Source organism: Gekko japonicus, unplaced genomic scaffold (genome assembly GCF_001447785.1).
Source record: "Gekko japonicus isolate JY-2015 unplaced genomic scaffold, Gekko_japonicus_V1.1 scaffold1713, whole genome shotgun sequence".
In the NCBI taxonomy this organism is placed as follows: domain Eukaryota; kingdom Metazoa; phylum Chordata; class Lepidosauria; order Squamata; family Gekkonidae; genus Gekko; species Gekko japonicus.
This window is the reverse complement of record NW_015163141.1, coordinates 263,111-278,523: the sequence shown is the minus strand read 5'-3', so window position 1 is coordinate 278,523 and position 15,413 is coordinate 263,111. Positions and strand designations below refer to the sequence as shown.

General features: G+C 40.9%; 1 protein-coding gene across 1 annotated transcript in view; it reads left to right on the top strand.

The window, feature by feature from the left end:
- UPRT (uracil phosphoribosyltransferase homolog) overlaps positions 1 to 15,413 on the top strand; it is a 28,375-nt gene that overhangs the window by 2,710 nt on the left and 10,252 nt on the right. The window contains exon 2 of the mRNA XM_015406984.1: positions 3,852 to 3,894. Coding sequence (XP_015262470.1) covers positions 3,852 to 3,894 — 43 coding nt within the window. The remainder of the gene's footprint in view (positions 1 to 3,851; positions 3,895 to 15,413) is intronic.

Sequence of the window (15,413 nt, the reverse complement as noted above, 5' to 3'; positions counted from 1 at the left end):
CTGCTGAACAATCAGCACGGCAGTGTTTCATCAGCATCAGCACACGGACAGCACCAACACCAAAGCTGCAAGTGATCTCATTCAGTGGCTTAGTATAGCTATTTAAAAGTATTGGTGAGAGGGAGGACCAAGCCCCACAGAACTGCCTGCCTGAAGCCTCATGCTGATGAATCACCCTTTCTGACAGCTGCTCGGTGTTGAACATGACAAAAAGACCATCCGTGGCAGTCCACTCCCACCCAACTCCCTCGATACTCACTCTGAAGCAGTGGTATGGATAGAAATACTGACCCCAGTTGGGTGAGCCCTGAGTACTAGACAGAGCCATGAGTTTATTTGTGCTTCAGCTGAGGACAACTTTTTACCTCTCCACCCCCCCCAATTGCCCAAGGCAACTTGCATTAAAGCCACTCATAACAAACCCTTTTTAGTACAGTCATACCCCACAGGTGACAGCTGCAGAAATGAGTAAAATCCGTCATGTTACCAAAATTTTTTTTGGTTTTGCCGGGCACTGAGGAGTGTCAGATGCATCTCCTTGCGTAAAGTTGTCCAATTTTATGGGGTCCTGCAACTGGGGTGCCGCAACTGCGAAAACCGTGGCTTGGTTATTATCAGGGATAAGGCGGGGTATGCATATTGTACCCATTCTGCAGTCACTCCATTGGCTGCCTGTTAGTTATGGGTTCTGGTCAAGGCACTGGCCATCACATACAACCCCTTCATGGCCTCGGACCCTCATAACTGCAGGACCACGTCCAGTGGGAGAGGAGTCTAAACCTCGTAGTTTTCAACCAAGTACTGTCTAGGATGGGTTTCTCAGTCATTGGTCTGTTTGCCAGAGTTGTTCTCAGGCTGCTGCAGATCCTGATCTAGGATATCAGCCTCAACTGAGAGAGAAGGACATTGGTACTCATGGTGCTTATTTTTGCCCCATCCTAGGGTGGCCTTGCTAAACACAAGATGGTATCCTAGTTCTGTTCTAAGTCCCAAAACTGGGGATCCAGGCTGTCCTCTGTTCACACGGTAGAATGAGCGTTTATCACAAGCAGCTGGATTTCTATGAACGCAGCTGATGTTACTGAAGTTCTTTTGCCTGGTTGGAAGTTTCAAGTGTTCTTGGTGGCCTGACTATTATACCATATTCCAGAACACGGCTCTTGTGTTCTTCGGTGAAGCGTGTTCAAGTATGGAAATGTCCTGATCATCTGTTTACAGCTGTGTGTGGAGTCTGTTGGAGGAGATGGCTCATGAACGTTCATGCCTAGCACAAAGATTATATGTACCTATCTCAAGGCTGCTTCTGGCAGGGCTGCCGTTTACAGTGAAGAAAGATTTGGAGGTAGTGAGACTGGAGAACTGGTTTCCTTAGAACAAAGTTTGAGTCAAGTGACACCTTTAAGCCCAACAAAGTTTTATTCAAGGTATAAGCACATGAAAGCTTATAAACCTAGGAAACCTAGGTCTCGATTCAGTCCAGGTGGATGCATTGTCAGTGAACTTCATTATCACAACTGATAATGAAGCTCAAGACAATGACTCCATCCGGACTGAATCCAGACCTAGGTCCCATCTCATTACTAGTGCTGATTTCTCCATACCTGCTTCCCTTCTGCATATCAGACCTAATCCAATCATGCCTGCTATTGTCATCTACTGTCGTCATTTGGCTGTTAATATCATTTGGCATCTGAAATCAGTCAGCTTTCCAATATATAGGACAGATGGACTCACATTCTAGCTGTATCTGAAGAAGTGAGCAGTGACTCCCAAAAGTTCATACCCTGCCACAAAGTTTATTAGTATTTAAGGTGCTTCCATCATTATTGTGAATAGATTTTTAAAACACTGATTAGTTATATTAAGCCGTTGCTTTAGTTGAGCAGTTTTTAGAATGTGTAACTTTACCCAGAATATAGATCCAGGAGTGCAGCCATGTTGGACTGAAGTAGTAGAGCAAATTTAGAGTCCAGTAACACCTTTAAGGCCAACAAAGGTTTATTCAAGGTGTGCCTGCACACGGAAGCTCATACCTTGAATAAACCTTTGTTGGTCTTAAAGGTGCTACTGGATTCTAAATTTGTTTTACCCGGAAAAGTAATCTGTCATATCCTCGGAACCATTTTTCTCGGATGCAACCAAGTGTTCTGTGACGCCTTAAGGCTTGAGCTGTTACAGGCTAGAGACAAGCAGGCCCCGAGAAGCGCCCTGGAGCTCTTGACGGCTGTGGCTCGAGCAGGTGGCCCTCCGCATTTCGGTTGTAAACAGTATCTATTAACTACAAGAGCAATGTCAAATGTGTGATTTCACATTCTTACAACTGGCTTTTCGAGTGTCCTTTGGTCTCATGTTCTTATGTTCACCAAGATGTCATAGTGTATATAACACATGTTTGTCAAAACCTCTTGCCTTTCTCTCCTTTTAAAGTACATTACAATGAAATGTATAGCCTTGTGATATCCTAAACCGTTGAGGAATAGATCCTATCTTGCAAGAGGGAAAGTCATGAGCATGTGTCTGCGTTGCTTCTGCACCAAAAAACGACTATGATGTATTTGCACAGTTCTTATATTGTGCCGCACTAGTCTTTTCTGCATTTTTTCCTTATTTTTGTGTGTGTGCAGTATTTTGCAAATCTAATTTGTGGTGGCTGGTACCCATTTAAAATGCAATTGCAGCATTAAATGACCTTGCCCTTCCCCAAGCCTCCAGTTCTCAGTGCTGGCAGACCAGCATTCCTGAATGGATCCTTTATCTGAGTATAGCCGAGAGAAATCCAATAATTAAAGCCTATCTCCCCCAGGGAAAAGAAACAGGTAAAGAATACATTCAGGTAGCTAGGGAACTACAAGTGAAAAGGAAATAACTCATCAGTCAAATGAAAAAGAAGTAACTCATCAGTCACCACTGAGAAGTGGTAGCCACTTCAAAACTACTGAGGCAGCGAGGCTTTAAAACAGGGCAGAGGCTCCCCCCACCATCTAAATTCTCCTTGCCGGGGCTGTTTCAAAGCAGTGTGCAATTCTCTGTGATGCCTCAGTATTTACGTCCTGTTCACTCATGACAGAGTTCAGTACCACTTGAAGTTCAGTGTGGAAAAGGAATCCCTCAACAGCAGAAAATGGTTATAGTGTGGAAACACCCTTGATCGTGGTCTGGTGGATCCTACTTTGATCCTATCGCACCACTGAACAAAATTTATTTATCACAGTATTTATAGCATACCTTTCCTTTTAGCTCAAGTTTGAAGCTCCCTCCAATCTAAGGAGACTTCCTCCATCTTCAGTGGCTCTTCCATTGGAGGAAGAGCCGCTGACATCGGAGAAAGGCTGAAGGAAGGATACTCGGATGATGGTTAGATCCATTCTGGTATCTGTGGCTGGCCAAATACTCTCTTTTGGAGTAAGAAGAAGCCATACTCTTCAAGTTAGTAAAGTACTATTGTGATTTAATGTTTTGCTGTTTTTCCGTGTCTGTGGCAGGCTATGAGGATGTGGTCTGTTTCATTTCCTAAATTCAACTTGACTGACAGGAAAGGGTACAATGAATGCAGTTTTGGATTCAAGCTCTAGAGAAGTAAACGTTGGCTTTGGCCAGGGTGTTAAAGAAAGATCCTACGGTGCTAATATATATTAATATGGAAAGCCTGTTGATTCTCGTTCTAATGATTGACATATTCAAACCACTTCTGTGAAATCTCTTCAAATTCTAACAGTCTAGACTTGATTTCACTTGGAGGAAAGGTGTGTCTTCTTGGGATTAGTTGCTCTCTAATTCTGAGGTGTTTAATTGTTTTAGCAAGGATAACCTTAAACTGACCTTACTAAAAATGTATCTGTATCTTCTTCCAGGACAGCCAGTAGGGGTGACTTCGTCTTTTCTGCTGACCGCCTGGTAAGTGTATCCTTCCTTGTGCACAAGCAGGAACCGTCCATATTGGAAAATGCAGTGGGTTTTTTTGCCTTTAAGCGTGGTGGTGTTGGCCGTATATCTTTGGGTAGTCCCTAAGAGGCAAACTAAATGCAGTGCTTTGATGCTGTCGTCCTACATAGGGATGCTCAAGCACCTGTCAGTTTGGCTCACTTCTGGTCTGCCAGTGGTGATCGGGCAGCCAGTTAAGCATCGGGCTCCTCACAACCTGTTTGTGTGAAATTTGCAGGAGCAGGCTACTTGTGGCCGACACCCAGACTGTGAGGGGTCACCTGGGACTTAGTCCCTGATCCCTGTGCTGAAGAAATGTTGTTTGGTTCCCAGCAAAGTTTTTTGTGGAGGAGTGTGTGTGGGAATCAGGAGCCAGCTCCCAGAGGATCAGCTGGAAGTCCAGTTCTTCTGCTCCCCCATCCCGGAATCTTTGCTGCCTCCAAAACAGGGGTGAAATGCAGCAGATTTGGAGGGGGGTTGATCAGAAGCCCACCTGAATTCTTTTCTCCCCATGCCAAGCTGTCAGCTTTGGCCACTGCAGAAAAACCAGAGATAGAAGCCTTCTGTCCTCTCCCTTTTTGCCGTGGGGGGATTAAAAACTTTGTATCTGTGCCCACCCAGTTTAGAGGGAGTGGGAAGAAAACCAAGTTCATTCTATGTTCCTTTTTGTAGATCAGAGGTTAAAAGCATTGCCTCTGTCCCTACCCAGCTTGGAGGGGATGGAGGAGCTCCCATTTCCAACGTCACTGTGTAGTTATTTTGAGGAGGACTGGATGCGAACCTAGCTGATGATCCCCGATCAGCTGTGAGCTGGCTTCTGACCAAGAGACGACTGCAGCCTCATTCAGCTGCTGTTCAGATTCCTCACTGCAAGCTGAACATGTCCCTTATCAGCTCACAGACTGATTGTTAGTTTCAAACAAAATAATTTTGCCTGCTGAACAGGTTCAGTGAGAAATTTGCAGCATCCCTAACATAAGCATGGTTAGGATTGGGTGGTTAGTACCCGACAGTAAATTCTGGGGTTCTAAACAGGGTTAACCTTTTTAATGATTGGCTGAGTTTCTTTGCCTTTCAGAAGGTCTGTCTGCAAAAGGTGGAAGAAAAAGTGGGGCCGCCCCCAGGCAAAACAAAGAAACAGAAACAAAATGGTGCAGAGGGAAGTGGACTTTTTCCTAGTTCTGCAACCCCTACGCGTTCCACATGCAGCTTCGTCAGACTTTGCTCCAGTGTGGGAATGGGGGAAAAAAGGATCCGAGAGGTTCCCCCTGACGAAGCTGCATATGGCTTATAGAACTAAGAAATATTCCATTTCCCTCTGCACCATTTTGTTTCCTTTGTTTTTCAATATGCAGAAATCACATTCTGCTTTAATAGATAAAAGCAACGATTCTGTTTGCTGACACTTTCAGGATGACTTTGGCTTACACGGTATTTAAACAGAGCTCGCTTGGTGCTACAAGTAGAGTAGTACCCCTGTTCTTAAATGGTGGACAAAGTCGATGGAGAGAGCTTTTCTCCCTCTCACAGAATACTAGAACTTGGGGAACCAAGTGAAGTTGTTGGGAAATAGGTTTAGGCCAGTTAAAAGGAGATGATTCTTTACTCTGTGAGTAATTAAACTACGTCACATATGATGCTTGTCCTACAGCAAAAAGACTCTGTTAGAGGAAGTGAAAGTCATGTCTTGGGAGGTGCTCTGCGTTATCGTTGCATTGCCTTCCAGGCATGGATAATGGCAGCAAAGTAACCACTCATGCTATCTTCAGGCATGGAAGAATGTCACACGAAGTGTCAGTTAGTGGCTCACAGCTTCCAGTGAATGGTGACTGGAGATCTTGCTAATTAGCACTGTGGTTGTGACTGCTCACTTTAGAGCTGGGGTGTCAAACATGTGGCCCGGGGACCAGATCAGGCCCACGGAGGGCTTCTATCAGGCCCGCAGTGGAATTGGCTGTCTTCTGCTTCTTCTTCCAGTTCTGCTGCTGCTGCATCATTGTAGGTTTGCGGCTTATAGATACACACCTGAACAGCGTACTCAAGATTGCAATAGCACAGACATTCTGGTGCAATAATTCAGAGCAAGAGGTGTCAGTTATCAGGCGCCTGTTGAACCGTCTCCGGAGCCCGTTTCTCCCCTAACCTAGAGATTAAAAGCAGTAAGGTGAAATTATTCTGTCAAAGTATGGGCAAAACTGGCAAAGACTATATTAAACCGGCGGCCCCTGGTCTGAAGTCTGTACAATCTCTTTTTGCGTCGGAGTCTCCATCGGACGATTTTGTCAGCGGTAAAGCGAAGGGCTTTAAAATGGCAGACAGAGAAGCCGCATCGGGCTCCAATTCATGCGGATTTACGAAGTGCGATCTTTGTGAAGTCCTTAAAAATTTTAAGAAAGAAATTATATCTGAGATAAGCGAAATGATAAAGCCCATGGCTGATCAGTTGGAGGAATTAACCACAGCAATGAACAAAATCTCCCAGACGGCAGAAACTGCCTTGGAAGCGGCGATCACCAACCAGGGAGATGTTCAACGGTTACAAGCGGCTGAGATGTGGGCAAGGGACAAGATATTTTATTTGGAACATAAATCTAGAGAGAGATTTTTAAAGTTTCGGGGATTTGCTGAGCAAGCGGAGGGTACAACTGAGGTAGCTATGTTTATTTCACACTGGCTGGCTGTGATTCTACAACTTGAGGAAGGGATAGCCCCGTTTATAATCAATGCGTATCGATTGGGCTCCCCCAGTTCGAACAAGCGCAAAGGTCCTCGTGACATTTAAGTGGAATTTGCTGAGGCGAGAACACGGTTAAAAATCTTACAAATGGCTAAAAATAAGGGCTCCTTTATATTTAACAACGACGAGATCTCCGTGTTCCCGGATGTGGCCCCAGAGGCTTTACAGTTGAGATGTAATTTGAAGCCGATTACCAAGAAACTGACAGAAGCGGGAGTTAGATATAGATGGCTGTCGTCAGGATACCTGCAAGTCCGCCTTAACGGCAACAATTACCAAGCCGATGATTTTGACTCGGGCATGGACATACTGAGGGCATTGAGGATTGACTTCTCCCCGACTGAACAGCAATCGATTAACATGAAGAAAAGAAGGCTGGAGGATCCGGACTTTCCTGCACGGTGGAGCAGGATCCTGGTTCGGCAGAGCACTATTGCCGACGAGTGACTTGACGTTCTGAGGGCTTATTTGAATGTTTTGCTTTATTATTACCAGTTAATCTTTCTGACCTTACTGACAAGTCATGTTTATGCTCTCTGGGGTTTGGGGGGGAGGAGGGCTGGGGGTTCGGTATCACAGTCCCTTTAAAGTTGTGTGTAACTAATGTTCTTCTGTGTGTACTTTTTTCTGATACCTCTCGTGGGAGGGCAATTCTTGCCCGACAAGGAGTATATCCTTGTGCTGGAGGGGGAGGGGGTGAGGGAAGGGGGAGGGGAAGGGGGGAAGGTAGAGTTTTTACATGTTTTTACACAGTTATTAGATATTATTATGGGTTTTTTTTAAAGAAGGTTCACTTCTAATTGAAACAAAGGGGGAGGGGAAGGGCTAGAATTTTTTGGTTAATATTCATGTTAATGAGGGCAGGTGTTAGATTCTTTGGAGGGTCACTTTTAGTTAGTTTATGCCCTTGTTTTATAAGGAATGTTCAGCGTATTGCAGTCCTTAAATGTAGTTGTTTGAAGGGTAGAGCTCGAAGGTTACTCAGGGTTGTTATGTCATTAATAAGCTACAAGCTAGTTGTATTGAACTCCATGCTCAGAAATTTGGTAAAGTCTTTGCCTAAAATGTATATTGGCGGGTATTATTGCAGATTTAGAGTGATAGTACTGTTTATGTGCCTGCGCTCCAAGTATGATAAACAATGGCTCTTAATAGTTTAAATATAGTATCCCTAAACTGTAGAGGCCTTAACAACAAGGTCAAAGCCAAGCGTCTATCTACATACTTTAGGCAACAAAAGACCAATGTTATCTTTATGCAAGAAACATTTATAAAGAAAGGTAGCCTGGCAATCAATTCCAAATGGTTTCCAAAACAATACCTGGCTTATGGGTCCTCTAAAGCGAGAGGGGTGGCGATACTAGTGTCCAAACACACTAGTTTTATTCTTGAAGATTCTGCCATAGATGAGAAGGGCAGGTATGTTTTTGTAAATGGTTTATTGAATGGAATACGGACCACCCTGGCCTCAATCTATGCACCAAACCAAGCACAAATGAAATTTCTTCAGGATATTCTCATGAAGTTACAATTTTTTAGGAAAGGGTCACTGATATTAGGAGGAGATTTTAATTACGCCATGAATGATCTCTTAGACAGGTCTAGTCCGCATTTTCGGTCCTTTAAGGCCTCTAAGCAAGGCTCACCCAGTCCATTTCAGAAATAAATTGATAATCTAGGCCTTTGTGATGTATGGAGGGTTTGTAATCCTAATTCACATGACTATACTTTTTTTCTTCTCGACATCAAACGTATTCCAGAATTGATATAATTACCTCAGCGGACCTGATGACACAGATTGACTCTATGGGTATTGGTAGCTGTAGATGGTCAGACCATGCCCCAGTTACATGCAGTATAAAATGGGGTCAATCAATTAACAGACCACAATGGCGTTTTAAATCCTTTTTATTGCAAAGTCCAACTATACTTAAAGAATTAGGAAAGGAACTTGATGAGTTTTTTCAACATAATGGAAATTGTGGAGTTTCGCCACATGGAGTTTGGGATGCTTCTAAGGCCATGCTTCGTGGCAAATGCATTGCTCTTTTTGCAGCCTGGGGGAAAAAAGAAAGAAGCAGTTGAGCAAAATTTATTAATTAATATTTAAATCCTGGAAAATAAGCATAAACAAACCGGATGCCCCCAAATATATACCTGGCTGTTGCACCTGCGCAAACAATTAGAATCTCTGGAAGCTGCGGCCCAAATACATTCATCGCTTTCGCTCAAGAGGAAGTCAAACACCAAGGGATTCAGAGCTCTCAAAGTTCTAGCTTGGAGAGCCAGACGTCAACGAGAGGAAAGGATCATTACTTCCATTAGAGATAAGTATGGCAATCTACAGTCAGAGACACCTCAAATATTAAAAACGATGGAAGACTTCTACTCAAATCTTTATACGTCCTCCTCACCCAATGATACTGATATCAGCAGTTATTTACAATCTAAATCTGATCTGAAACCTCTATCGATAGAGCACAGGGAATTTCTTGATTTACCTATCACTGAGAAGGAAGTGGAAACAGCTATAAAGGCCCTGAAGAGGAATAAGGTGCCGGGCCCTGACGGCTTTAATATGGAGTCTACACAGTCTGTTTAGCTCTACAGTATATGGCTGCTGGTTACTCAGGGAGCAGAAAGGCATCTTTACATTCTCCAGGTCAGTTAGGAAATACAACTCAATTTAAAAAAAACACCATGAGCGTACCACAGGCAACCATGAAGGAAATCAATAAAATGATACAAGAGAGTGTTTCCCAAGCAATTAAGCATACAATTGAAACAGCTTTGCCCACATTAATTAAAAATGAGGTAGAACCTCTAAAAAGTAAAATGGATGAAATAACAGCACAAATCACATCACAAATTACAACAGAAACGCAAGAAATTAAAAAACAGATCATGGAAAATAAGCAAGAAATATTGAAAATTTCCTCCAAACGACAAAAATTTAAAGAGAAACTACAGGATATAGACTTTGAAGTTCTAGAATTAAAAGCAAAAAGTGAAAGAATAGAGGACACCTTAATAAATTTTGAAATGGAGAAAGCGGCAAAAATAATAAGATGCCATAATATTCCAGAAACTATTGAAAAAATTTAAAGGATGAGTTCGCCCAAAATATAGCTGACCAACTGCAGATAGGGACGAAAGAAGAGATACAAAATAATATTGAGGACATTTTTAGACGAAACTCAGCGTATGCGAAGAAACACAAACTCTCGAGGGAGGTACATGTGAAGTTATACCGGAAAGAGATGAAGGAAGACATCCTCAAAGCGGCACACGAGACAAAAGTGAATATTCAAGGAGAGGAGATTAACTTTTTAAAGGAAGTCCCATGGAGAGTAAGGGAAAGAAGGATCCCTTACACGAAACTGATAGATCTCCTGAAAAAAAATGGAATTGTTTACAGGTGGTTAGTCCCGGAAGGGGTACTCTTCTTGTTTGATGGTAGAAGGCAACGGATTGATTCAGTATTTAAAATTCAGTTTTTTCTTGAGAAATACGGGGAAGATTTGGGACTTCAAAAGGATGAGGAACAAGAAGAGGAGGAAGTCAGTACTGAATCAGAAGAGGAAGAGAGTACTGAACAACAAAAAAGATCAGCTAAAGGTGCAACGGCCAAAAAAGAAAAGAAGAAACCTAATAAAAGTACTTACCAGATTTTAACTAGATTCAAATATAAAAATAAAGGGAAAAAACAGTAAGAGTCAAACATGGCATCAATAAAGACATTAAAATTTTTATCTATTAACATAAATGGGCTGAATAGCCCTCAAAAAAGAAGAAAAACATTTCATCAAATTAATAAAAATAAAGTTGATATTGTCTGCTTACAAGAAACGCATATTAAGAAGGGTGACGATAAATTTCTGAATAATAAAAAATTAGGAAATGCATTTATTGCGTCAGACCAAAAGAAGAAATGTGGAGTCGTAACATATGTGAAAGACAATTTAAATCCTAAATTGTTATATGCATCAAATGATGGAAGGATAGTGGCAGTAGTTATAACGCTGAATGGAAAAGAGACTTTAATAGTTAACATTTATGCACCAAACCAAAATCAAGAACCCTTTTATAAAGAGCTACGCTCAGTTCTAAGTATGAAGGAAGTTGAGAGTATTTGCATAGTAGGGGATTATAATGCGGTACTTGACCCCGTAATTGATAGAAAGAGTATAAGAAAAAGAAATAAAACAGGTGCAATAACAGCAAAAAGTTTTTTCCAAATTATAGAAGAATTTACCATCGTAGATGCATGGAGAATGAGAAATATCAAAAAAAGTGACTTTACATACTATTCCCCGAGATACAACTCTTGGTCCAGGATTGATATGATTTGGGTCTCTTCTAAGACGATACATGAAATGTTAGAATGTGAGATTCTCCCGAAAACTTACGCAGACCATAACCCAATTATGCTAACTCTAAGGAAAGTACAAAAGAAAAGTAGATAGACTATGAACTTGGGGCTTCTCCGGGACCGGAAATTTAGGAAGAGAACTAAAGAAGAGATTTTGGACTTTTTCATAAGAAACAACAACACAGAGATAAGAGAGGAGATAGTTTGGGACGCATTTAAGGCCTTTATACGGGGCTGGTTTATTTCCCAGAATATTTGGAAGAACAAACAAGATAAAAAGATCTACCAAACTCTAGTAGACCAAATAAATAAGGAAGAGGGGAAGATGAAAAAGGCGACTAATCCAGAAGAGCATAAGGTTAAACTACAACTTCTTCAACATAATCTGAATATACTTTTGAATAAAGAGCTGGCCAGGAAAATCAAATTTACTAAACAATACTATTTTGAAAATATAAATAAACCTAATAGATGGCTAGCGTATAAACTTCGTAAGGAAAGAGAAAAACGAGTGATTGTGAAATTAAAAACTACAAAGGGAGAAGAAAAAGTTACCATGCAAGAAATAAAAAGTATAGTGGAAGAATATTACTTAGAATTATATCGGCAAAGACCACAGGATGAAATACAAATTAAAGAATATCTAGAAAAGAAGATAGGGGGAAAGAGAATAAGTGAAGAACACAAAAAGATTCTTAATGAACCAGTTACTATGTGCGAGGTAGTTGAAGCTATCAAGCGACAGAAAAAGAAGAAAACACTGGGTCCAGATGGCATACCGGGGGAATTTTACCAAATATTTCAGGAATAGTTAGATTCACAGTTAAAAAATGTATGCCAAGAAATAGGCAAGAAAGAAAAGATACCAGATTCCTGGAATCATGCATTAATATCTTTAATCCCCAAGCCAAATTCGGATAGAGATGAAATTAAAAACTGTAGGCCCATATCTCTGTTAAACTCAGATTACAAAATATTTGCTAGTATATTAGCTAATAGATTGAAAAAGGTCCTAGCTCAAATTATTCATCAGGACCAAATGGGTTTTCTACCAAAGAGACAGATTAAGAACAATATGCGTATAGTTATTAATACGCTAGAATATTATGAATCACACCCAGCAAAAGAGGTAGCTTTGATGTTCCTTGACGCAGAAAAAGCTTTTGACAACTTATCTTGGAACTTTCTGCTACAAAAGTTAGAGTGTGGAAGTCATTTTTGGTCTATGATAAAGGCAATGGAGCTGCGGTGGCTTAAGTGGTTATGACGCTGAACTGCAGGCTGTGGAAGGTCGGTAGTTCAGCAGTTCGAGACCCGAGTGTGCTGCATGATGGAGTGAGCTCCCGTCTCTAGTTCCAGCTCCTGCCAACCTAGCAGTTCGAAAGCAAGAAATTGCAAGTAGATAAATACGGACCACTTCGGTGGGAAGGTAACAGCGTTCTGTGCGCCTTGGTGTTTAGTCATGCCGGCCACATGACCACGGAAACGTCTTCGGACAGCGCTGGCTCTTCGGCTTTGAAACGGAGATGAGCACCGCAACCCTAGAGTCGGATTCGACTGGCTTTCAAGCAAGGGAACCTTTACCTTTACCTTTAAAGGCAAGATACTCAACACAATATGCTAAAGTGATAGTTAATGGTGATTTAACACGAGATATAGCTGTGCAAAAAGGTTCTAGACAGGGATGCCCCCTATCCCCACTACTGTTTATATATGCTCTGGAAGTGTTGAATAATTCCATAAGAAATAATGGACAGATAAATGGTTTAAAGGTAAAAGGGGAAGAATTTAAAGTATTGGCATTTGCTGATGACCTATTATTTATAGTGGAAAACCCAACTAGAACCATTTCCTTACTATTGGAAGAAATCACAGCATATGGTCTAGTAGCTGGGCTTAAGATCAATTTGAAAAAGACTAAACTCTTAACAAAGAACTGTCAACCAAATATAATACAAGAAATTCAAAGAGTAACATCAATGGAAGTAGTGAAAAAAGTAAAATATTTAGGAATTAATGTATCCAATAAAGCAAGTTCTTTAGTTGAAGATAATTACGATAAACTACTTGAAGAGATAAGAAACGATTTGTCAAAATGGAAAGATATACCACTATCAATGATGGGTAAAATAGCGACGTTAAAGATGAATATACTTCCTAGATTTCTATTTCTAGCAAAAAACATCCCCGTGTTAAAAAACTTGAAATTCCTGACGGAACTACACAAAGTGACCAGAAAGTTTATTTGGCATCCTAAAAAAGCTAGAATAAAGTGGAAGGTGTTACAAGATAGAAAAGAAAGAGGAGGAATGAATGTACCGAATTGGAAATTATATTATCAGGCGGCGACGCTAGTGTGGGTTAAGGAATGGATAACTTTGGAAGACAGCAGAACATTGTCATTGGAAGGCCATGACCTATATATGGGGTGGCACTCCTACATTTGGTATGATAAGGATAAGTTGCATTTCATATTTAACCGTCATGTATTAAGAAGAGCTTTAAACAAGGTTGGAATGAGATAAAAGAAAGATTTTACATGAAAACTGCTAGATGGGTAGGCCCGTTGGAGGCCTTTGTAATGCCATCGCTTTTGGTAAAAGAGAAAATGGTTAGTTACAATACATTATTAGAAAAGAATAACATATTAAAAACAGAAGAGAAACTACGAAAGGAACATCAAATCATACTGACATGGTGGGAGCGCACCCTTCTACAAGATAGATACGGTAGAGATAAGGCAAGAAACTGGAAGACAGATAAAGTACCCACAAAAGAGGACTTATCTATTAAACTCATGGAGTTAGCGCAAATGGACAATTTGAGTCTAATATTACAAGATAAAGACCAAAAATGTCAAGAACAAAGGTGGTTTAGGGTTTATGAATGGTTAGATCGTCAAAGGGACTGACAAGGATGTATAGTGGTTTTTATAATGCATTAAGACGGAAATATAAACTGTCAACTCTAAAAATTTGTGTAATCTAACATGATGAAGCATGAAATGTTATGAAAAACCTTTCAAAAATAAAAGCTTAAAAAAAAAACGGAGTATTATAAAGCGTTGACAGTTCAAATTGTTAAACCAATGACGAATCTTTTTAATAGCATTCTAAAGGGAGAAGAAATCCCCAGAACATGGAGGGATGCGAATGTAATTCTTATTCCCAAAAAACACAAAGATACAACTGATCCTAAGGCGTACCGGCCAATTTCTCTCCTGAACGTGGACTATAAGATCTTTATGCATGTCTTAACAGCTAGACTAAAACATATCATCCCCTGGTACATACATCAGGACCAGACGGGATTCATTCCCAACCGGGATATTATGGATAATGTCTGTAAGACACTGAACTTAATTCATTATGGAAGGCTCCATCCAGAAAAAGACTCAGTTCTTCTATCTATAGATATAGAGAAGGCTTTTGATACGTTGGAAACCTCATATTTAAGCAATCTACTCTCTCACCTTCAATTTGGGCTGACATTCAGCAATGCACTCCGGAAGTTATATGAAGCCCCGCATGGAACCTTGCAAATTAATGGATCTGCTTCCAAATTGATAAATCTTCAAAGAGGTACCAGGCAAGGTTGTCCTATGTCGCCCCTGCTATTTGCACTGGCCATGGAGCCCTTGGCATGCCATCTGCGTTCTGAAAAAGGATATCAAGGAATTAACATTAACAACAAAGAGTACAAAATTAGTCTTTCTGCCGATGACTTAGTTATTTTTACAACAAACCCCAGAAAGTCATTACCAGTAATTCAGTCAATCCTGCAAGAATTTGGTCAAGTGTCAGAGCTAAAAGCTAATCCAAAGAAGTCCGTATTATATCCAATCAGTATTTCCAGTCAAGAAAGGCATTATATTAAAGGCAAATTTGATTATCAATGGACCAAAGATCATTGGCTGACATTAGGCGTTAAAATACTAATTAATCTGACAGACCTCATAAAAATTAACCATCAAGAGGTATATAGGGATATCCAAGACCTCTTTCAATATTGGGATACTAAGTTTTTCACATGGATGGATAGAATGGCCCTGATCAAAAGTTTTATTCTCCCTAAATGCACCAAACAATTCCTAAAGATTTTCCAAAACACTACTCTGTTGATAAATTGCAGCACTTTGAATTACCACCAAAGCTTTAAGATCTCTCCAGCTGTCACCTGGAGACTGGCAACAGCTTGTCTGGAGTGTGGGCAGTATGGCATTGTATCTGTCTGAGGTCCCCCTCTTCCTCCTCCTCCTCAGACCCCACCCTCAACAGGCTTCATCCCTAAAATATCCTGGAAGTTTCCAACCTGGAGTTGGCAACCCTATGTCCTTTCCTGGCAACCATCAGCCAACCTTTATCTGCCTGTCTGTCTTAAGTT